A 22823-nucleotide genomic window follows, 5' to 3' on the forward strand; every position below is an offset into this window, starting at 1 on the left:
GTGTGACCACTACCTCTACACCCACAACCACCCCGTAGACTACTTCATACTGCTACTACAGGTCAGTGTGTGTGTGACCACTACCTCTACACACACAACCACCCCGTAGACTACTTCATACTGCTACTACAGGTCAGTGTGTGTGTGACCACTACCTCTACACACACAACCACCCCGTAGACTACTTCATACTGCTACTACAGGTCAGTGTGTGTGTGTGACCACTACCTCTACACACACAACCACCCCGTAGACTACTTCATACTGCTTCTACAGGTCAGTGTGTGTGTGTGACCACTACCTCTACACACACAACCACCCCGTAGACTACTTCATACTGCTACTACAGGTCAGTGTGTGTGACCACTACCTCTACACACACAACCACCCCGTAGACTACTTCATACTGCTACTACAGGTCAGTGTGTGTGTGACCACTACCTCTACACACACAACCACCCCGTAGACTACTTCATACTGCTACTACAGGTCAGTGTGTGTGACCACTACCTCTACACCCACAACCACCCCGTAGACTACTTCATACTGCTACTACAGGTCAGTGTGTGTGTGACCACTACCTCTACACACACAACCACCCTGTAGACTACTTCATACTGCTACTACAGGTCAGTGTGTGTGTGACCACTACCTCTACACACACAACCACCCCGTAGACTACTTCATACTGCTACTACAGGTCTGTGTGTGTGTGTGTGTGTGTGTGTGTGTGTGTGTGTGTGTGTGTGTGTGTGTGTGTGTGTGTGTGACCACTACCTCTACACACACAACCACCCCGTAGACTACTTCATACTGCTACTACAGGTCAGTGTGTGTGTGACCACTACCTCTACACACACAACCACCCCGTAGACTACTTCATACTGCTACTACAGGTCAGTGTGTGTGTGACCACTACCTCTACACACACAACCACCCCGTAGACTACTTCATACTGCTACTACAGGTCAGTGTGTGTGTGTGACCACTACCTCTACACACACAACCACCCCGTAGACTACTTCATACTGCTACTACAGGTCAGGGTGTGTGACCACTACCTCTACACACACAACCACCCCGTAGACTACTTCATACTGCTACTACAGGTCAGTGTGTGTGTGTGACCACTACCTCTAGACACACAACCACCCCGTAGACTACTTCATACTGCTACTACAGGTCAGTGTGTGTGACCACTACCTCTACACACACAACCACCCCGTAGACTACTTCATACTGCTACTACAGGTCAGGGTGTGTGACCACTACCTCTACACACACAACCACCCCGTAGACTACTTCATACTGCTACTACAGGTCAGTGTGTGTGTGACCACTACCTCTACACACACAACCACCCCGTAGACTACTTCATACTGCTACTACAGGTCAGTGTGTGTGTGTGTGACCACTACCTCTACACACACAACCACCCCGTAGACTACTTCATACTGCTACTACAGGTCAGTGTGTGTGTGTGTGACCACTACCTCTACACCCACAACCACCCCGTAGACTACTTCATACTGCTACTACAGGTCTGTCTGTGTGTGTGTGTGTGTGTGTGTGTGTGTGTGTGTGTGTGTGTGTGTGTGTGTGTGTGTGTGTGTGTGTGTGTGTGTGTGTGTGTGTGTGTGTGTGTGTGTGTGTGTGTGTGTGTGTGTGTGTGTGTGTGTGTGTGTGTGTGTGTGTGACCACTACCTCTACACACACAACCACCCCGTAGACTACTTCATACTGCTACTACAGGTCAGTGTGTGTGTGACCACTACCTCTACACACACAACCACCCCGTAGACTACTTCATACTGCTACTACAGGTCAGTGTGTGTGTGTGTGACCACTACCTCTACACACACAACCACCCCGTAGACTACTTCATACTGCTACTACAGGTCAGTGTGTGTGTGTGACCACTACCTCTACACACACAACCACCCCGTAGACTACTTTATACTGCTACTACAGGTCAGTGTGTGTGTGTGTGACCACTACCTCTACACACACAACCACCCCGTAGACTACTTCATACTGCTACTACAGGTCAGTGTGTGTGTGTGTGACCACTACCTCTACACACACAACCACCCCGTAGACTACTTCATACTGCTACTACAGGTCAGTGTGTGTGTGACCACTACCTCTACACACACAACCACCCCGTAGACTACTTCATACTGCTACTACAGGTCAGTGTGTGTGTGTGTGTGTGACCACTACCTATACACACACAACCACCCCGTAGACTACTTCATACTGCTACTACAGGTCAGTGTGTGTGTGACCACTACCTCTACACACACAACCACCCCGTAGACTACTTCATACTGCTACTACAGGTCAGTGTGTGTGTGACCACTACCTCTACACACACAACCACCCCGTAGACTACTTCATACTGCTACTACATGTCAGTGTGTGTGTGACCACTACCTCTACACACACAACCACCCCGTAGACTACTTCATACTGCTACTACAGGTCAGTGTGTGTGACCACTACCTCTACACACACAACCACCCCGTAGACTACTTCATACTGCTACTACAGGTCAGTGTGTGTTTTTGACCACTACCTCTACACACACAACCACCCCGTAGACTACTTCATACTGCTACTACAGGTCAGTGTGTGTGTGACCACTACCTCTACACACACAACCACCCCGTAGACTACTTCATACTGCTACTACAGGTCAGTGTGTGTGTGACCACTACCTCTACACACACAACCACCCCGTAGACTACTTCATACTGCTACTACAGGTCAGTGTGTGTGTGACCACTACCTCTACACACACAACCACCCCGTAGACTACTTCATACTGCTACTACAGGTCAGTGTGTGTGTGACCACTACCTCTACACACACAACCATCCCGTCGACTACTTCATACTGCTACTACAGGTCAGTGTGTGTGTGACCACTACCTCTACACACACAACCACCCCGTAGACTACTTCATACTGCTACTACAGGTCAGTGTGTGTGTGACCACTACCTCTACACACACAACCACCCCGTAGACTACTTCATACTGCTACTACAGGTCAGTGTGTGTGTGTGACCACTACCTCTACACACACAACCACCCCGTAGACTACTTCATACTGCTACTACAGGTCAGTGTGTGTGTGACCACTACCTCTACACACACAACCACCCCGTAGACTACTTCATACTGCTACTACAGGTCAGTGTGTGTGTGACCACTACCTCTACACCCACAACCACCCCGTAGACTACTTCATACTGCTACTACAGGTCAGTGTGTGTGTGTGTGACCACTACCTCTACACCCACAACCACCCCGTAGACTACTTCATACTGCTACTACAGGTCAGTGTGTGTGTGTGTGACCACTACCTCTACACCCACAACCACCCCGTAGACTACTTCATACTGCTACTACAGGTCAGTGTGTGTGTGTGTGACCACTACCTCTACACACACAACCACCCCATAGACTACTTCATACTGCTACTACAGGTCAGTGTGTGTGTGACCACTACCTCTACACACACAACCACCCCGTAGACTACTTCATACTGCTACTACAGGTCAGTGTGTGTGACCACTACCTCTACACACACAACCACCCCGTAGACTACTTCATACTGCTACTACAGGTCAGTGTGTTTGTGTGACCACTACCTCTACACACACAACCACCCCGTAGACTACTTCATACTGCTACTACAGGTCAGTGTGTGTGTGACCACTACCTCTACACACACAACCACCCCGTAGACTACTTCATACTGCTACTACAGGTCAGTGTGTGTGTGACCACTACTTCTACACACACAACCACCCCGTAGACTACTTCATACTGCTACTACAGGTCAGTGTGTGTGTGTGACCACTACCTCTACACACACAACCACCCCGTAGACTACTTCATACTGCTACTACAGGTCAGTGTGTGTGTGTGTGTGTGTGTGTGTGTGTGTGTGTGTGTGTGTGTGTGTGTGACCACTACCTCTACACACACGACCACCCCGTAGACTACTTCATACTGCTACTACAGGTCAGTGTGTGTGTGTGACCACTACCTCTACACACACAACCACCCCGTAGGCTACTTCATACTGCTACTACAGGTCAGTGTGTGTGTGACCACTACCTCTACACACACAACCACCCCGTAGACTACTTCATACTGCTACTACAGGTCAGTGTGTGTGACCACTACCTCTACACACACAACCACCCCGTAGACTACTTCATACTGCTACTACAGGTCAGTGTGTGTGTGTGTGTGACCACTACCTCTACACACACAACCACCCCGTAGACTACTTCATACTGCTACTACAGGTCAGTGTGTGTGTGACCACTACCTCTACACACACAACCACCCCGTAGACTACTTCATACTGCTACTACAGGTCAGTGTGTGTGTGTGTGTGTGTGTGTGTGTGTGTGTGTGTGTGTGTGTGTGTGTGTGTGTGTGTGTGTGTGTGTGTGTGTGTGTGTGTGTGTGTGTGTGTGTGTGTGTGTGTGTGTGTGTGTGTGTGTGTGTGGGCACATGTTTTACTGTACCTAACTATGTCCCTGTAGGGGCGTGTGGAGGTTGAAATCGGTAAAGAGGGCTTGAAGTTTGAAAACGGAGCGTTCACTTACTACGGCGTGTCTGCACTCACAGCGCCTACCTCAGGTAAGACAGAACTGCAGCACGCACATGATACCTCACTAGTACCATTACCTGGGTCAGGCTCATTAGGGCTGTCAATGGAAGATGTTATAAAATGTTTCACAATGTTTCGGTCTGTTTTCCTCTGCTTAGTGCCTATTGAATACAACCCTGTAGGTTATCAGTCCACATCGGCTACCTAGAGCTTCTAGGACAGGAGTCAGCACAATTGGGCCGCAAGTCATTGTTTTACAAAATAGTTTTTTGTAAAATTCAGCAAGAAATAAGTTTGATTTTGGAAATTTGTTCTCAGTATTCCCACTAATAAAACAAGACTATATATCCAAAAGTATGTGGACGGGCTAGGCCCCTTTGTTCCAGTGAAGGAGGCATAATGGTCTGGGGCTGTTCTTCATGGTTCAGGCCCCTTTGTTCCAGTGAAGGAGGAATAATGGTCTGGGGCTGTTCTTCATGGTTCAGGCCTCTTTGTTCCAGTGAAGGAGGAATAATGGTCTGGGGCTGTTCTTCATGGTTCAGGCCTCTTTGTTCCAGTGAAGGAGGCATAATGGTCTGGGGCTGTTCTTCATGGTTCAGGCCCCTTTGTTCCAGTGAAGGAGGAATAATGGTCTGGGGCTGTTCTTCATGGTTCAGGCCTCTTTGTTCCAGTGAAGGAGGAATAATGGTCTGGGGCTGTTCTTCATGGTTCAGGCCTCTTTGTTCCAGTGAAGGAGGAATAATGGTCTGGGGCTGTTCTTCATGGTTCAGGCCTCTTTGTTCCAGTGAAGGAGGAATAATGGTCTGGGGCTGTTCTTCATGGTTCAGGCCCCTTTGTTCCAGTGAAGGGAAATCTTAATGCTACAACATACAATGACATTCTAGACGATTCCGTGCTTCCAACTTTGTGGAAACAGTTTGGGGAAGGCCCTTTCCTGTTTCAGCATGACAATGCCCCCGTGCACAAAGCGAGGTCCATACAAAAATGGTTTGAGATCTGTGTGAAAGAACTTGACTGGCCTGCATAGAACCCTGACCTCAACTCCATCCAACACCTTTGGGATGAATTAGAACTCCGACTGTGAGCCAGGCCTAATTGCCCGACTTCACTAATGCTCTTGTGTCTGAATATGGAAGCAAGTCCCCGCAGCAATGTTCCAACATCTAGTGGAAAACCTTCCCAGAAGAGTGGAGGCTGTTATAGCAGCGAAGGGGGACCAACTCCATATTAATGCCCATGATTTTGGAATGAGATGTTCGATGAGCAGGTGTCCACATAGTTTTGGTCATGTAGTGTATGTGATCATGTCTCAATGTTTAGGCTTAGTTGTGGTCAATTTGCAGTGTACAAATGATTCTAATGATGTTCTGGCCCACCGACCGTCCGCTCCGACGACAATGTTCCTGTGGCTGAATGGATTTACTTGTCCCTGTTCTAGGATGAGTTCCAGACTACTAGCCTCATTTACATTTACTCTGTTGTAATTATTTGATTACATAATGCAAAGTTAGTGTCATAATTATTTGAAGGCAGCACAGTTTGACAGGGAAGCACAAAATGAGCTGACACGAGTTCTCTCTTGAGTTTCCTGTGAACTTCAGTGCAACACCATTGTGGCAGAAATTTACTGGGGGTGGCACAACATTTTGCTGACTGCAGCATTTGTGTGTGTGCATGTTTGATTCACCTGTGTGTGTGTGTGTGTGTGTGTGTGTGTGTGTGTGTGTGTGTGTGTGTGTGTGTGTGTGTGTGTGTGTGTGTGTGTGTGTGTGTGTGTGTGTGTGTGTGTCCAGTGCACCAGTCTCCAGTTTCAACCCAGCGTCGTCCTCCCAGGGATCCATTTGAGATGGGAGACGCCACCAGCCCGTCCAGCTACTGTCCTGACTACACCGTCCATGCCCTCACTGACCTGCAGCTCATACGGGTCAGTGTGTGTGTGTTTGTCTTTCTCCGTGTGTGTGTGTGTGTGTCAGACTAACAGTACACTCCCTCTGCCAGGTGACTCGCATGCAGTACCTGAATGCTCTGATGGCGTCGCGTGTTGGCCAGAGCCCAGAATCTCCTGAGATCAACATCCTGCCTAACAGTCAGACCAAGCTGCTCAACGAGAAGAACACTGTCACACAAGGTAGGAGTAACACACACTGTATACACACACCATGGGCTAGAATGAAGACAAACTGAACATGAGAGTATAATAACAATTGTTGTTACTTCTCTCCATAATGTATAACCTGTGCTACCTTTAGATGAATTAAGACTTCTCTTTCTCTTTTTTCTCATTTTTCTTCCCTTTCTCCTCCTTTCCCTGACTCCTCTTCTCCCGTCTTCTCCTCTCCCCTGTCGTCTCCTCGTCTCCTCTCCTCTGGCCACTCCAGAGTTCCCTGTAAACTTTTCCTTTTTTGACACCATTGAGAACTACTGTTAGTGTTTTCTGTGTGCATGAGGTAAACAAAACGCAGTCTCCTCAGTGGCATGACAACTACCACACACACACACACACACACACACACACACACACACACTTAAAGGACACCAAGGCATTGAGAATTTAATTTTCAGTCACAAGCACCAGAGAGTCATTTAGGGATTTATTCAGACTTGAGATCTGCAACTGAAGTCTTCTATTGACATCACTGTATGGTTTATGTGAAAGTTAAGCATGCAGATTTCAAGTCTGAATATGGCCTTAAGAAAGGTTAGTCTCTTTGCCAGATCTTTCACAGACACTGGGATAAAGCTTTCTGTGTGGAATGTACCCAGATAGAGGGGTTATTTTAGACTGTTTCTTCTCTAAATACTTAGTACCATTTATTTAGTGCCCTTTATTTGTATCATACAGATAGTGAGACTCAATCAGGTCAGGGTGAATGAGAGGTGCGTGTATGTGCTTGAAAAGCTTATGTCTGTTTCCTTGTTCTATCTCGTCGCATCTTTCTGTCCTTTTCTGGCTGCCCCATCTCATCCCTCTCTACTGTGTACGCTGCTTTTCTCCATCTCCTGTGTGCACAGGACACCCACAGGAGGTAAAGGCTGCATGTCTGTTGACAAAAAGAAACAAGCACCAAAATGTGTCCATTGCATTGAATGTCAATGTCAAAGAGCATATTGTGACGTCATAGTGGGCTGCATTGTAACCTCCTAATCGGTAGCATTATGTCATTGTGTGATGTCATCTCCCCACTCACGGCCTCCCCCTCTCTCTCATTGACTGGGTTCCACAGGTGGCAGTAAATCCCAGGAAAGTTCAACAGAAGAGGAGGCTCATGGGTAATGAAGTTCTCTCTGTCAGAACTATGTGTGTTACTCAGACAACCAACAAGGAGGCTTTTAAAAAAAAATATATCAGTGAATCTCTTATCTCTAGAATGCAGTGATTGGACCTGGCTGGAGTGAGCGTCTGTGTGTGGGGTGTGTGTGGCTACTGCACTATCCTCAGCCGTTTTCCTCATTCATTATACATTTCGCATTCATGCCAATCGTGTGTGTGTGTGTGTGTGTGTGCGCGCGCCTCTCCTTCCTGTTGTAATTCAGCCTCCTTTGCCTAAAAGTTACATTGCCTGTTCCTTCATTATTAGCCTGTCTGTGTGCTAAAGCAACTCACGTCAGCCCCCTGTGTGTGCTTGTGCGTGCGTGTTGTCAAAACCCATCCATCCAAGCATTAGACACAGGTTGGTCATTTTCACAGACATGTGTACACCGCTTTTGGTGATTTGCTTTAGTTTGATTTATACGTCCATATTTTATTTGATACACTCCCACATATTTGTCTACCTAGACCTAATGGAAGGCCTGTATATCAGGAGACCTACGGGATGATTGGAACTGTTTTCTCTAGTTAAAGGGCTAGATCCCCCAACAGTAAAGAAACAAATTTGTATTTGAAAAATGTTCATTCTATCCCTTTAAGAGAGCTGATGCAACGCTTGTGTCCATTCCTTTGCACAGTCAATGTTTAGCTTCAGGTCTGAGCTGTGATGGGAGCTGTGTGTGTGTGTGTGTGTGTGTGTGTGTGTGTGTGTGTGTGTGTGTGTGTGTGTGTGTGTGTGTGTGTGTGTGTGTGTGTGTGTGTGTGTGTGTGTGTGTGTGTGTGTGTGTGTGTGTGTGTGTGTGTGTGTGTGTGTGTGTGTGTGTGTGTGTGTGTGTGTGTGTGTGTGTGTGTGCCCTCTCCCATTTGACCTCTCTTACGGCGTGCCAACTCTGACCCAGTCTGCTTTCATGCATTCCTTTTGTTTGGCCATAGAGACAATCACAATCCCCTTTATTCACTCAGTATATTTACCCAGACACCATACAGAATAGATAAAACAGACAAGTCCACATAGACACCATACAGAATAGACAATATGTTTGTGTGTGTCACATCTAAAGCACCTTGTTGATTTTTCTCATCCTTGATAGCCAAGTAGGTAGAGTTCCATTAACATTCCACACACACACACACACACACACACACAAGTGATATGTGCTCTTGTGTGGCTGGCCTGGTGTGTGTGTGTGTGTGTGCGTGACTGAGTCTGTGACTCTTGCCGCCTGTCAGTCAGTATTCAGTCTTACAGACTCTTTCAGGAAACTCAATTTCCCATGTTTCTGTGTAACTACCCATGTGTGCAGGGAATACATCTGTTACCCACTGTCCTGTGGAGACAGGAAACGCCTAGATAAAGGCCTGGTCCAGAATCAACCCCTTGGTCTTTCCCCTGGCCCCTAGTTGTCTACCCTTTGCTCCTAGGCCCTAGCACTTAGTGTAAACAGATCTGATTAAAAGGTAATGGCAGCACCTATCTGGTTCCTTCAGATCTGCAATCATAGGGGTTTGGATTGGGGCTAGGAGTCTTTGGAGCGGGGAATGGGGCTAGGAGTCTTTGGAGCGGGGAATGGGGCTAGGAGTCTTTGGAGCGGGGATTGGGGCTAGGAGTCTTTGGAGCGGGGAATGGGGCTAGGAGTCTTTGGAGCGGGGAATGGGGCTAGGAGTCTTTGGAGCGGGGATTGGGGCTAGGAGTCTTTGGAGCGGGGAATGGGGCTAGGAGTCTTTGGAGCGGGGAATGGGGATAGGAGTCTTTGGAGCGGGGATTGGGGCTAGGAGTCTTTGGAGCGGGGAATGGGGATAGGAGTCTTTGGAGCGGGGAATGGGGATAGGAGTCTTTGGAGCGGGGATTGGGGATAGGAGTCTTTGGAGCGGGGATTGGGGATAGGAGTCTTTGGAGCGGGGATTGGGGATAGGAGTCTTTGGAGCGGGGAATGGGGCTAGGAGTCTTTGGAGCGGGGAATGGGGCTAGGAGTCTTTGGAGCGGGGAATGGGGCTAGGAGTCTTTGGAGCGGGGAATGGGGCTAGGAGTCTTTGGAGCGGGGAATGGGGATAGGAGTCTTTGGAGCGGGGAATGGGGATAGGAGTCTTTGGAGCGGGGATTGGGGATAGGAGTCTTTGGAGCGGGGATTGGGGATAGGAGTCTTTGGAGCGGGGATGGGGATAGGAGTCTTTGGAGCGGGGAATGGGGATAGGAGTCTTTGGAGCGGGGAATGGGGATAGGAGTCTTTGGAGCGGGGATTGGGGATAGGAGTCTTTGGAGCGGGGAATGGGGATAGGAGTCTTTGGAGCGGGGAATGGGGATAGGAGTCTTTGGAGCGGGGAATGGGGATAGGAGTCTTTGGAGCGGGGAATGGGGATAGGAGTCTTTGGAGCGGGGAATGGGGATAGGAGTCTTTGGAGCGGGGATTGGGGATAGGAGTCTTTGGAGCGGGGATTGGGGATAGGAGTCTTTGGAGCGGGGATTGGGGATAGGAGTCTTTGGAGCGGGGATTGGGGATAGGAGTCTTTGGAGCGGGGATTGGGGATAGGAGTCTTTGGAGCGGGGAATGGGGATAGGAGTCTTTGGAGCGGGGAATGGGGATAGGAGTCTTTGGAGCGGGGAATGGGGATAGGAGTCTTTGGAGCGGGGAATGGGGATAGGAGTCTTTGGAGCGGGGAATGGGGATAGGAGTCTTTGGAGCGGGGAATGGGGATAGGAGTCTTTGGAGCGGGGATTGGGGATAGGAGTCTTTGGAGCGGGGATTGGGGATAGGAGTCTTTGGAGCGGGGATTGGGGATAGGAGTCTTTGGAGCGGGGATTGGGGATAGGAGTCTTTGGAGCGGGGATTGGGGATAGGAGTCTTTGGAGCGGGGATTGGGGATAGGAGTCTTTGGAGCGGGGATTGGGGATAGGAGTCTTTGGAGCGGGGATTGGGGATAGGAGTCTTTGGAGCGGGGATTGGGGATAGGGGTCTTTGGAGCGGGGATTGGGGCTAGGGGTCTTTGGAGCGGGGATTGGGGCTAGGGGTCTTTGGAGCGGGGATTGGGGAATGGGGCTAGGAGTCTTTGGCGTGGAACAGAGACTCTACCAGGGTCATATTCATAAGTGCACACTGTTGCAAAATGTCTTGAAACGGAAAACAAACATTTCTTCTAGGTGGTCCCTCCCTGTTTCAGTACGTTTTCTTCTGTTTGGTGCCTAATGAACATGACCCATGTTTCCCAGCAACCATGTTAGGGGTCGGCTATTTTGGCGGCCATCTTGGTTGCCTCAGTCGTTCTCCACCCCATAAAGCGTTTTTGTTTAGTTGATCTAATTACAGACATACGCTAATTAATGACATATGCTAAGACAAGGGATTAACTATGTGATTCAAAGTAAATATTTTCCATCTGTTTTAACAATATTGTACTGTTGGTTATGTTTCAAGTCCATTTATATTGTATTAAAAGACAATGTATATTGTAAAAAAGGTCATTACTTATGCTACTTATATTGTTTGGGAGAAATGTTGGGTTTTTTGATGGGGGTAGAAAACTGTATATTTATATGCTTATCTAGAGAGAATATGAATCAAGGATGCAGATTTAAGCTCGTAGTTTTCAGGTACAAATGTATAATACTGTTACCACGATGAGACCCGGACCAGCACTACTTTCTCTCCAGGAATTCTTTTGTATAGATTTTTTTTCTTCCCAATTCTTCTCTGGAAGCTGAGAGTTGTGTGTGTGTGTGTGTGTGTGTGTGTGTGTGCAGAGAACATTGCATTGAACTATTTCAATATCTGCTGTTTCTTAGTAAATAAACCCAGTCCTTGTATACATCTGTCTTTTTTCTGTTCGTTTTTGTTTGTTTATCCTGATTTGTTACTTAGTTACAATGCCGCTTTACTCCCTCATTTCAGGATTAGATGGGTTTTATGGTCTGTTCACACTGCTCGTGCCAAATACTATGCCAGAAAGAAAGCATTTGGTTTAGTTGCACTTGCACATTGCAACCTTCTCCAGACTACAGCCAATGAAATGGCTCCTTTCTCCCATGTGAAACGGTCTTCTTCCATTACAGAAATGAATGATAAACATATTGTCATTTTGGAGTCACTTTTATTGTAAATAAGAATATCTACATTAATGTGGATGCTACCATGAATACGGATAACACGGAATCAATCATGAATAATGATGAGTGAGAAAGTTAGATGCACAAAAATCATACCCCCCCCCCCCCCCAAAAAAAGGCTGCCCTGTTATTGTAATGGTGAAAGGTTAGCATGTCTTGTTGGTATGATATTTGTGCATGTAACTTTCTCACTCATCATTATTCACAATTCATTCAGGATTATCCATAATCATAAAAGCATCCACATTCATGTAGAAGGGTTTAAAAACCTATTCTATTCTTATTTACAATAAAAGTGACTCTAAAATGACACAATACACTTTTGACCATTTAATTTCTATTGGGCACAAAATAATCTGAAACACAACCAAAACAAACAGCAAATGCATCCAAAACATGTTTTGAGTCTCAAGTTTGTAGTCATTGCGTGCTATGAATATGGGACCAAATACTCAACATTTTATTACTTTAATACCACAGGAGGTTGGTGGCACCTTCATTGGGGAGGATGGGCTTGTGGTAATGGCTGGAGCGGAATAAGTGGAATGGTATCAAATACATCAAACACATGGTTTGATGCCATTCCATTTCTACCGTTCCAGCCATTATTATGAGCCGCCCTCCCCTGTTTTTAATACACATATGTGAATTTGTCCCAATATTTTTGGTCCCCTAAAATGGGGGGACCATGTACAGAAAGTGTAGTAATTTCTAAATGGTAAATGGATGAAAATGCCCTCAAATTAAAGCTGACAGTCTGCATTTTAACCTCATAGTTATTGTATAATTCCAAATCCAAAGTGCTGGAGTATAGAGCCAAAACAACAAAACATTGGTCACTGTGTGTGTGTCATCAAAAACGACCTCCCGAATGGCGCAGTGGTCTAAGGCACTGCGCCATTCGGGAGGCTGTTTTTGATGTATTTGAGACCATTCCACTCATTCCGCTCCAGCCATTACCACAAGCCCATCCTCTTCAATTAAGGTGCCACCAACCTCCTGTGACACACACACACACACAGGAGTAGCAGTTGGGTCCGTGGCTAGCTGTGCCACTAGAGATCCTGGTTCAAAAAATAAAACATGGTTTCCGACTGTTTGATGCCATTCCATTCGTGTGTGTGTGTGTGTGTGTGTGTGTGTGTGTGTGTGTGTGTGTGTGTGTGTGTGTCAGAACACAATCATGGTTTTCAGACTTGAGACTATGAGACAGACACTGTGAGACTGAGAGACTATGAGACTAAGACTCTATGAGACTGTGAGACTGAGAGACTATGAGACTGAGACTCTATGAGACTGAGAGACTATGAGACTGAGACTCTATGAGACTGAGAGACTATGAGACAGACTCTGAGACTTGAGACTATGAGAGACACTGTGAGACTGAGTTTCACTTGTAGTTCTTTTTACCACTTTTTAGTTCCACAACAAAAAGCGGTTCTCCATAACTTCGATATTGTTCTGGGAAAAAGTGGTCATATTGATGAAGGTAAAATAACAACCTAGACCTAGAGCAGCAGAAACACTGTTAATGTGGGAGGCAAGGGACACTACTGGCTAATTCTCATTATTACAAAACCACTGTTGTGAGCCAATAGGGAATATAGTGCAGGGTTCTGCCATTGTCCAAAATCCTCTATGTCATAGTGTCTTTGGCACCTGAATCAAAAAGACCAGTGTTACAATGATTAGAATGATTTAGTTTTTTGTCTTGTAAATCATTCAAATGTGCATCACAAAAAAATCCATTAGAATCCCCCAAACCCTCTCCCCCCAAATCCCAAACTTCCTGTTAATGGAAACCCTAGCACCATGTTAGACTGAATTGAGTCAGCTGAACAAGGAAGTGCGTAATTCTCCTTGTCTTTTGCCATGTGAACATAACACCACACTTTCATCTTTACACCTTACGCCTCTGCTATGCATTTAAAAAACCCTAGAGTCGATATCTGCGCCCACGCAGAAATCTAATTAGTATAATAAAATAATCACCATCAACCTGATACCCTCTATGGAAAGACTCATGAATACGATGGTGTTCTCCGTTTTGCTCTATGACACATACAAGCGTCACGGGACTCGTCTGAAGTCTGTACTATCGATCTGCCAACTTCTGCCTGTTTGGGCTACACACTAATATGACCTCACCATCAAAAGGTGAGACTCTCACGAACACATACATGCTCTATAACACATACATGCTCTATAACACATACATGCTCTATAACACATACATGCTCTATAACACATACATGCTCTATAACACATACATGCTCTATAACACATACATGCTCTATGCTCTCACGCCCATAAGCCTCACAAGACTCGTCTGAAGGTAGCCCGGTACCAGTTAAAAGCATTAATGGAGGTACACTACCGGTCAAAATATTTAGAACACCTATTCATTCAAGGGTTTTTCTTTATTTTTACTATTTTCTACATTGTAGAATAATAGTGAAGACATCAAAACTATGAAATAACACATATGGAGTCATGTAGTAAGAACAAAGGGTTAAACAAATCAAAATATATTTTATATTTGAAATTCTTGGAAGACCCAGAGTTAACTCTGCTACAGAGGATACGTTCATTAGAGTTACTCAACAAATTCAACAAACAAATCACACTATAAATTGGATGCAGTCTACCACAGTGCCATCCGTTTTGTCACCAAAGCCCCATATACTACCCACCACTGCGACCTGTATGCTCTCGTTGGCTGGCCCTCGCTTCATACTCGTCGCCAAACCCACTGGCTCCAGGTCATCTACAAGTCTCTGCTATGTAAAGCCCCGCCTTATCTCAGCTCACTGGTCACCATAGCAGCACCCACCCGTAGCACGCGCTCCAGCAGGTATATGTCACTGGTCACCCCCAAAGCCAATTCTTCCTTCGGCCGCCTCTCCTTCCAGTTCTCTGCTGCCAGTGACTAGAACGAACTGCAAAAATCACTAAAGCTGGAGACTCTTACCTCCCTCACTAGCTTTAAGCACCAGCTGTCAGAGCAGCTCACAGATCACTGCACAGATCACTGCAGAATAGCTCATCTGTAAATAGCACATCCAATCTACCTCATCCCCATACTATATTTATTTATCTTGCTCCTTTGCACCCTAGTACTTCTACTTGCACATTCATCTTTTGCACATTCTACCATTTCAGTGTTTAATTGCTATATTGTAATTACTTCACCACCATGGCCTATTTATTGCCTTACCTCTCTTATCCTACCTCATTTGCACATGCTGTATATAGATTTTTCTACTGTATTATTGATTGTATGTTTGTTTTTTCCATGTGTAACTCTTTGTTGTTGTATGTGTCGTACTGCTTTGCTTTATCTTGGCCAGGTCGCAATTGCAAATGAGAACTTGTTCTCAACTAGCCTACATGGTTAAATAAAGGTGAAATAAAATAAATTTAAATAAATAAAAAAATTGTAGGGCCTCCCTCTGACACTGCCTGGTATAAAGGTCCTAGATGGCAGGAAGCTTGGTCCCAGTGATGTACTGGGCCGTACGCACCACCCTCTGTAGTGCCTTGCGATCAGAGGCCGAGGAGTTGCCATACCGTAGGCAGTAATGCAACCAGTCAGGATGCCCAAATAAATGCTTCACAGAGTTCAAGTAACAGACACATCTGGGGGCTCCGGACTGGCGGGCGGCTCTGGCGGCTCCGGGCTGGCGGGCGGCTCTGACGGCTCTGGCCCAGGATTCACCAGGCTGGGGAGACATGAAGGAGGCCTGGTCCTGGGAGGAGGCACAGGACAGACCAGGCTGGAGAGACCCACTGGAGGCTCCGGACTGTCGGCCGTCTCTGTCGGCTCCGGACTGTCGGCCGTCTCTGTCGGCTCTGGACTGTCGGCCGTCTCTGTCGGCTCCGGACTGTAAACTGTCGCCGGAAGCTCAGGACGGGGAACTGTCGCCGGAAGCTCAGGACGGGAACTGTCGCCGGAAGCTCAGGACGGGGAACTGTCGTCGGAAGCTCTGGACGGGGAATGCGCACTGTAGGCCTGATGCGTGGGACTGGCTTTGGAGACGCCAGACTAGTAACACACACCTTCAGGCTAGTGCGGGGAGCAGGAACAGGACGTACTGGAGAGAGAGTGCGAGAAGCAGGCACCTGAAAAGCATGGGTAGTTGACTCAGGCCTCACCCCTGGTCCAGCCGAACTACCCGTGTGCCCCCCCAAAAAACAATTTTGGAGCTGCCTCTCGTTCCTCCCGGGTAGGCTCCGATATCTTTCGATCACCTGGCCCCATGTCCAGTCTTTCCTCCCAATTCACTCCTGATGAGACCAGGTGTCCATCTCCTCCCGAGCACGCTGCTTGATCCAGTTGTGGTGGGTAGTTCTGTAACGATCGTCTGGAAGAGGGGACCAAGATGCAGCGTGGTAAGTGGTCATAATGATTTTTAATGAGACACTTCAAAAAACAAACAGGGAAAACGAAAGCCAACAGTTCTGCCAGGTGAACACACACAAGACAGAAAACAACTACCCACAAAACCCCAAAGGAAAACAGGCTGCCTAAGTATGATTCCTACTCAGAGACAACGATTGACAGCTGCCTCTGATTAGGAACCCTACTCGGCCCAAAACAAAGAAATACAAAAACATAGAAAAAGGAACATAGAACGCCCACCCAATGTAACACCCTGGCCTAACCAAAATAAAGAACAAAAAAACCCTCTCTATGGCCAGGGCGTTACAAACATAGCATCCCTCTCTGCTTGAGCCAAGTGTTTGAGTAGGCTAAACTATCTAGCTGCATTTGCTAGCTAAGTAAGTGAAAGTGAAAAAATAAGAAATATAGCTAGCTCACTCTCTCTCTCTCTTGCATATTCATTTTTGAAGAAATGAATATGTTCAAAACTGTTCAACTATTGTCTTTCTCTTTCGGTCAACTACACACCACATTTTATGCACTGCAGTGCTAGCTAGCTCTAATTTATGCTTTCAGTACTAGATTAATTATCTGACCCTTTGATTGGGTGGGCAACATGTCAGTTCATGCTGCAAGAGCTCTGATAGGTTGGAGGACATCCTTCGGAAGTTATCATAATTACTGAGTAAGTCTACGGAATGGGGTGAGAACCACGAGCCTCCTAGGTTTTGTATTGAAGTCATTGTACCCAGAGGAGGACAGAAACTAGCTGTCCTCTGGCTACACCATGGTCCTACCCTACAGAGTGCTGTTGAGGCTACTGTAGACCTTCATTGCAAAACAGTGTGTTTTAATCAATTATTTGGTGACACTATTACATTTTTTCTGAGATTCACTGAGGAGGATGGTCCTCTCCTTCCTCCTCTGAGGAGACTCTACTGGTGCACTTCCTTATCACACACAGATTTTTTATCCACAGCAAGTCTGTTTGGCAACAGATTTTAATGCAAATATTCAAAAATATGCATAAAAACAATATGTGCATTTTCCCACCAGAGATGTGTTTCCATCAAATTGAAGTCTGTGCATGATGTTGTGCACATAATAAACATTACATTTACATTTAAGTCATTTAGCAGACGCTCTTATCCAGAGCGACTTACAAATTGGTGCATTCACCTTATGATATCCAGTGGAACAACCACTTTACAATAGTGCATCTAAATCTTTTAGGGGGGGGGTTAGAAGGATTACTTTATCCTATCCTAGGTATTCCTTAAAGAGGTGGGATTTCAGGTGTCTCCGGAAGGTGGTGATTGACTCCGCTGTCCTGGCGTCGTGAGGGAGCTTGTTCCACCATTGAGGTGCCAGAGCAGCGAACAGTTTTGACTGGGCTGAGCGGGAACTGTGCTTCCTCAGAGGTAGGGGGGCCAGCAGGCCAGAGGTGGATGAACGCAGTGCCCTTGTTTGGGTGTAGGGCCTGATCAGAGCCTGAAGGTATGGAGGTGCCGTTCCCTTCACAGCTCCGTAGGCAATCACCATGGTCTTGTAGCGGATGCGAGCTTCAACTGGAAGCCAGTGGAGAGAGCGGAGGAGCGGGGTGACGTGAGAGAACTTGGGAAGGTTGAACACCAGACGGGCTGCGGCGTTCTGGATGAGTTGTAGGGGTTTAATGGCACAGGCAGGGAGCCCAGCCAACAGCGAGTTGCAGTAATCTAGACGGGCGATGACAAGTGCCTGGATTAGGACCTGCGCCGCTTCCTGTGTGAGGCAGGGTCGTACTCTGCGAATGTTGTAGAGCATGAACCTACAGGATCGGGTCACCGCCTTGATGTTAGTGGAGAACGACAGGGTGTTGTCCAGGATCACGCCAAGGTTCTTAGCACTCTGGGAGGAGGACACAAGGGAGTTGTCAACCGTGATGGCGAGATCATGGAACGGGCAGTCCTTCCCCGGGAGGAAGAGCAGCTCCGTCTTGCCGAGGTTCAGCTTGAGGTGGTGATCCGTCATCCACACTGATATGTCTGACAGACATAACATAACTTTTCCATCATATTTTCAACTCTACTGATGGTTTTATCACAAAATAAATTGTTTTATATAGGGAATGTGCCCACTCTGGTATTGGAACCTGCGCTCTAGCCAACAGCTCGCAACGGGTACATGATGCCTACATGATGAGATTATTATGGATAAAAGAGTACGATTATTTTTATTTGTCAAACGGCAGCCAAGCATCGATCATCATATCACCAGAATAAGACCTTCAATTTTATATTTATTGTAAAGGAGCATCAAGCTCATCACCAAGTATATGGACATCTGCTCGTCCAACATCTCATTCGAAAATAATGGGCATTAATATATAATTGGTCCTCCCTTTGCTGCTATAAAAGCCTCCACTCTTCTGGGAAGGCTTTTCACTAGATGTTGGAACATTGCTGCGGGGTCTTGCTTCCATTCAGCCACAAGAGCGTTAGTGATGTTGGGCGAATTGGCCTGGCTCACAGTCGCCTTCCAATTCATCTGAAAAGATGTTCGATGGGGTTGAGGTCAGGGCTCTGTGCAGGCCAGTCAAGTTCTTCCACACTCATCTCGACAAAACATTTCTGTATGGACCTCACTTTGTGCACGGGGCATTGTCATGCTGAAATAGGAACGGTCATTCCCTAAATTGTTGCCACAAAGTCGGAAGTACAGAATCGTCTAGAATGTCATTGTATGCTGTAGCGTTACGATTTCCTTTCACTGGAACTAAGGGGCCTACCCCAAACAATGAAAAACAGCCCCAGACCATTATTCTTCCTCCCCCAAACTTTACAGTTGGCACTATGCATTTGGGCAGGTAGCATTCTCCTGGCATCTGCCAAACCCAGATTCATCCATTGGACTGCCAGATGGTGAAGCGTGATTCATCACTACAGAGAACACGTTTCCACTGCTCCAGAGTCCAATGGCGGCGAGCTTTGATTTTAGGCTTTGCTAGCGGCTGCTCGGCCATGCAAACCCATTTCATGAAGCTCCCAAACAAACAGTTAACGTGCTGAAGTTGCTTCCAGAGGCAGTTTGGAACTTGGTAGTGAGAGTTGCAACCGAGGACAGGTGATTTTTACGCGTTATGTGCTTCAGCACTCAGTGGTCCTGTTCTGTGAGCTTGTTTGGCCTACCACTTCCCTGTTGAGCTGTTGTTTACTCCTGGATATTTCCACTTCACAATAACACCACTTACAGCTGACAGTGGCAGCTCTAGCAAGGCAGAAATTTGACGAACTGACTTGTTGGAAACAGTGCTGCCACTTTGAAAGTCACTGAGCTCTTCAGTAAGGCCATTCTACTGCCAATGTTTGTCTATGGAGATTGCATGGCTGTGCGCTCTATTTTATTCACCTGTCAGCAACTGGTATTGCTGAAATAGCCGAATACACTAATTTGAAGAGCTGTCCACATACTTTTGTCCATGTAGTGTAATTTATTATAGTAGTGGGAGGACCACAAACCATATCATCCCGTGTTTCCAAGTTTACTTGGATATGATGGTTATTATATCAATATTTGCGCATAAAGACGTTTCCACCGCCATTTCGCGCATAATTAAGATCCCACCATGTCGAACGAACAAATAATCTTTTGGCATTTATACAATTGTACCTAAACTTCCTGTTTCCATCACAGCTGTCGTGAATTGCTTTTTATATTGTATGACTTTACTCACACTGTGGACGGAAATGTGGTTACAGGTGGGAAAATACGCATATTTTCTACATGCGGATTTGTGACTATTTACATGAAAATCTGTCGCCAACTAGAAACCTAGATAGTGATTAAACTGTGGAATTGATCTTTCTTTTCCCACCACGTTTAGAGCAGGTGCGGGAGTTTCCCATGCCCCAGAGACAAGTAGAATATAAAGAGTTTACCAAAGCACAGTTGGCATCATTTTCACGCTTCAACTCCACTAAGAGTTAAACGATCACTCTAAAGGTTGGGTATTTAGAAAAACGTACTAAACTTTTCAAAATACATTTAAAAAAGATAGAAAATAGTCATCCAATTCATTTCAGGTATTTAATGGTAGGCTAATCTCATTTTTGTTTTAATTTTGTCTCAGAATCATGGAGTTGAAATTGGCAGACGCTCTGCCGAGGTAGGATATCTCTGAATTGATTCCTGAGGAATACTGTATTTTTGGTTTGCATGTATTTGTTAGCCTTAAACCTATTTCCAATTTGCATGCTGATGTATAGGCTACAGTTTGCACAAACCTTTGTTAGACCAACCTCGATATAAAAAATAGCTTGTTTATCTGAGTTTGAAGAGGAAGATGAGATTTAAGGCTAACACCTTTAGTGTTTTTTCTCTGCAGCTCTTTTTCGGAGAGTATGGGGTTTGATGCGGAATGCTGCCTGCCTGGTGCGAAGGTAAGACATTTTGCTACACATTGTATAAAAAAGAATGGCAAGCGCTACAAGGATTAGGGTACACTAGTTGTAGAACATCAAAAACGTAGGTTGAGTTAGTGTGCTCATACATAAAGAGGACCAATAAGGCACTATGATATTAAATTGGTGGCATGTTAAATAGAACAGTCTTTAAAATCTCTTTGAACCTTTAAACTGAGTGAAACCTGGGGCAACTCCAGAAATATATATATTTTTTTTTCTTGACAGAATTTATAAATGTTTTGCTACTTGTAATCATTCTGATTACTTGTATGTGTGTAGGGTGGACCAGAGATGGAAGTGCACATGGGCCTGACCTTTGACCTGGAGGTTCTCCAGCAGCGTCAGGTAGGCATGAGACAGGTGGCTCACCTGGTGATGGTGCTGCACAGGATGAAACACACCTTTCAGAAGTCCGACTCCACACACACTCCCCTGGGCATGGAGTGCACCGACGACCAACTTTTCAGCATCGTCATGGACAACCTGTTGGAAGGTACATAGGCTGCCGTGCCGTATAGTGACCAATAGACGATCTATACTATTTGATTAGACTGTACTCTGGACTGATTTTCTGTTTATTTAGGCCCAGATCACTGTTAACAATTCAGTTAATTGATGGTCCCTGTCCCATGTCCCCACCACCCCTCTTACCCTCCTCCTCTGTGTAGAGTGTGTGATGGAGCGGGTCCAGGAGCCAGAGGGAGCGGTGGATAAAAAGGCTGAGGGGACCTTCTAGCGGCTGGATCAGTAGCGCCACCTCTGTTTCAGGGACGGCCCAGTTACTACTACTGACCACGCTGTCGGCTAGAGACAGGATCAAGAGCCCTTGCTCTAGCTTGGCAAAGTTTTAGTCACAGACCGTAAATACTCAATATAAAAAAAAGTAGCTTGATATTGAATTCTTTATCTTATGGTTGCAGTACCACCCCGCTAAGTACAGTAGGCCAATATTACAGTAGAGTAGAATCATTAATATTCTTCCAAGCAGGACAGTTCTCATTTGTTTTTATTTTGTCAACTTTCTGTACTACTGGGTAATATCTAGTTATGTGAAAATCGTTTTTTAATGTGTCTGTTTGTGCTCTGACTGAATGATCTGCTTTGTATCAGTGAAGAGGAGATTTTTACGCTATTTTGTTCTATTTACTATAAGAAAGTTAATTATTTTTCCTTGTCTAACATTGCAAATGTAATTTTTATTTGGAGCATTATCCATTGTGACATCAATGCTATTTAGTTTATTGTCTATAAGAAAGTCAGTTATCCCTTTTCTAATATTATGATGTATTTAAAAAGCTAAGCTATTATATTACATAACAGCTAACGTCAACTAATATGTAATACACAATGTTATGTATTTTTAAAGCAATTATTGTCATATTTAAATGATTCAAGACACTTTAACTAAAAAAAAAACATTTTCAATGAGTATATGATGTATTTTGCTATATGTTGGAAGTAAAGTTAATAAATTGTTAATAAAGTTAATAAATTTGGATGTTTTTATGGAGATGTGAGAGCAGAACAGACAATAACAGGAGGATGGACGATCTACCTCAAACACACATCTACATGCGGTAGTGACTTCTGAGTTGACTTCTGTCAATATTCCGTCGGAAATAGGCTTGGTGTAGCGTTCTGCAGCGACTCTTACACACACACACACACACACACACACACACACACACACACACACACACAGTGTGAATCAGGGCTCTGGAGCTCTGTGTCCATCAAACACAAACCCATAAGCCTAGAATCTCGCATGGCGAGATGAAATGGACCCAGCCAACCAGAGGAGGAAGAGGCCTCCTCATTGGTCGTCGGTACGCTGGTTTGCATAGTGATATCTCTTTACGCCATGTGGTTGGTTCCCGCCATGTGTGGCGATGTTGGCTCCTATGCTGTAGCTGTACATAATGTATGTGGAGTAGTAGAGAGATGCAGGTTGTGG

General features: G+C 45.8%; 2 protein-coding genes across 3 annotated transcripts in view; both read left to right on the top strand.

The window, feature by feature from the left end:
- Positions 1-11745, top strand: part of cnnm3 (cyclin and CBS domain divalent metal cation transport mediator 3) — a 49830-nt gene extending 38085 nt beyond the window's left edge. The window contains exons 9-14 of one of the 2 annotated variants that reach the window (XM_014140521.3): positions 4567-4663; positions 6428-6558; positions 6633-6762; positions 7013-7081; positions 7647-7660; positions 7859-11745. In XM_014140521.3, the coding sequence (XP_013995996.3) occupies positions 4567-4663; positions 6428-6558; positions 6633-6762; positions 7013-7062 (408 nt within the window). In that variant the 3' untranslated portion in view covers positions 7063-7081; positions 7647-7660; positions 7859-11745. The remainder of the gene's footprint in view (positions 1-4566; positions 4664-6427; positions 6559-6632; positions 6763-7012; positions 7082-7646; positions 7661-7858) is intronic. The other variant, XM_014140511.3, reaches the window with a different exon arrangement.
- Positions 11746-21161: 9416 nt separating this feature from the next.
- Positions 21162-21613, top strand: LOC106569145 (uncharacterized). Its single transcript, XM_082957415.1, has 2 exons — positions 21162-21362; positions 21538-21613. Exons 1-2 carry the CDS (start codon positions 21173-21175, stop codon positions 21603-21605), a joined length of 258 nt encoding a protein of 85 aa, XP_082813541.1. The 5' UTR covers positions 21162-21172; the 3' UTR covers positions 21606-21613.
- Positions 21614-22823: the final 1210 nt, after the last annotated feature.

The sequence above is a fragment of the Salmo salar genome, chromosome 01 (genome assembly GCF_965601325.2).
Source record: "Salmo salar chromosome 01, fSalSal1, whole genome shotgun sequence".
Lineage (NCBI taxonomy): Eukaryota > Metazoa > Chordata > Actinopteri > Salmoniformes > Salmonidae > Salmo > Salmo salar.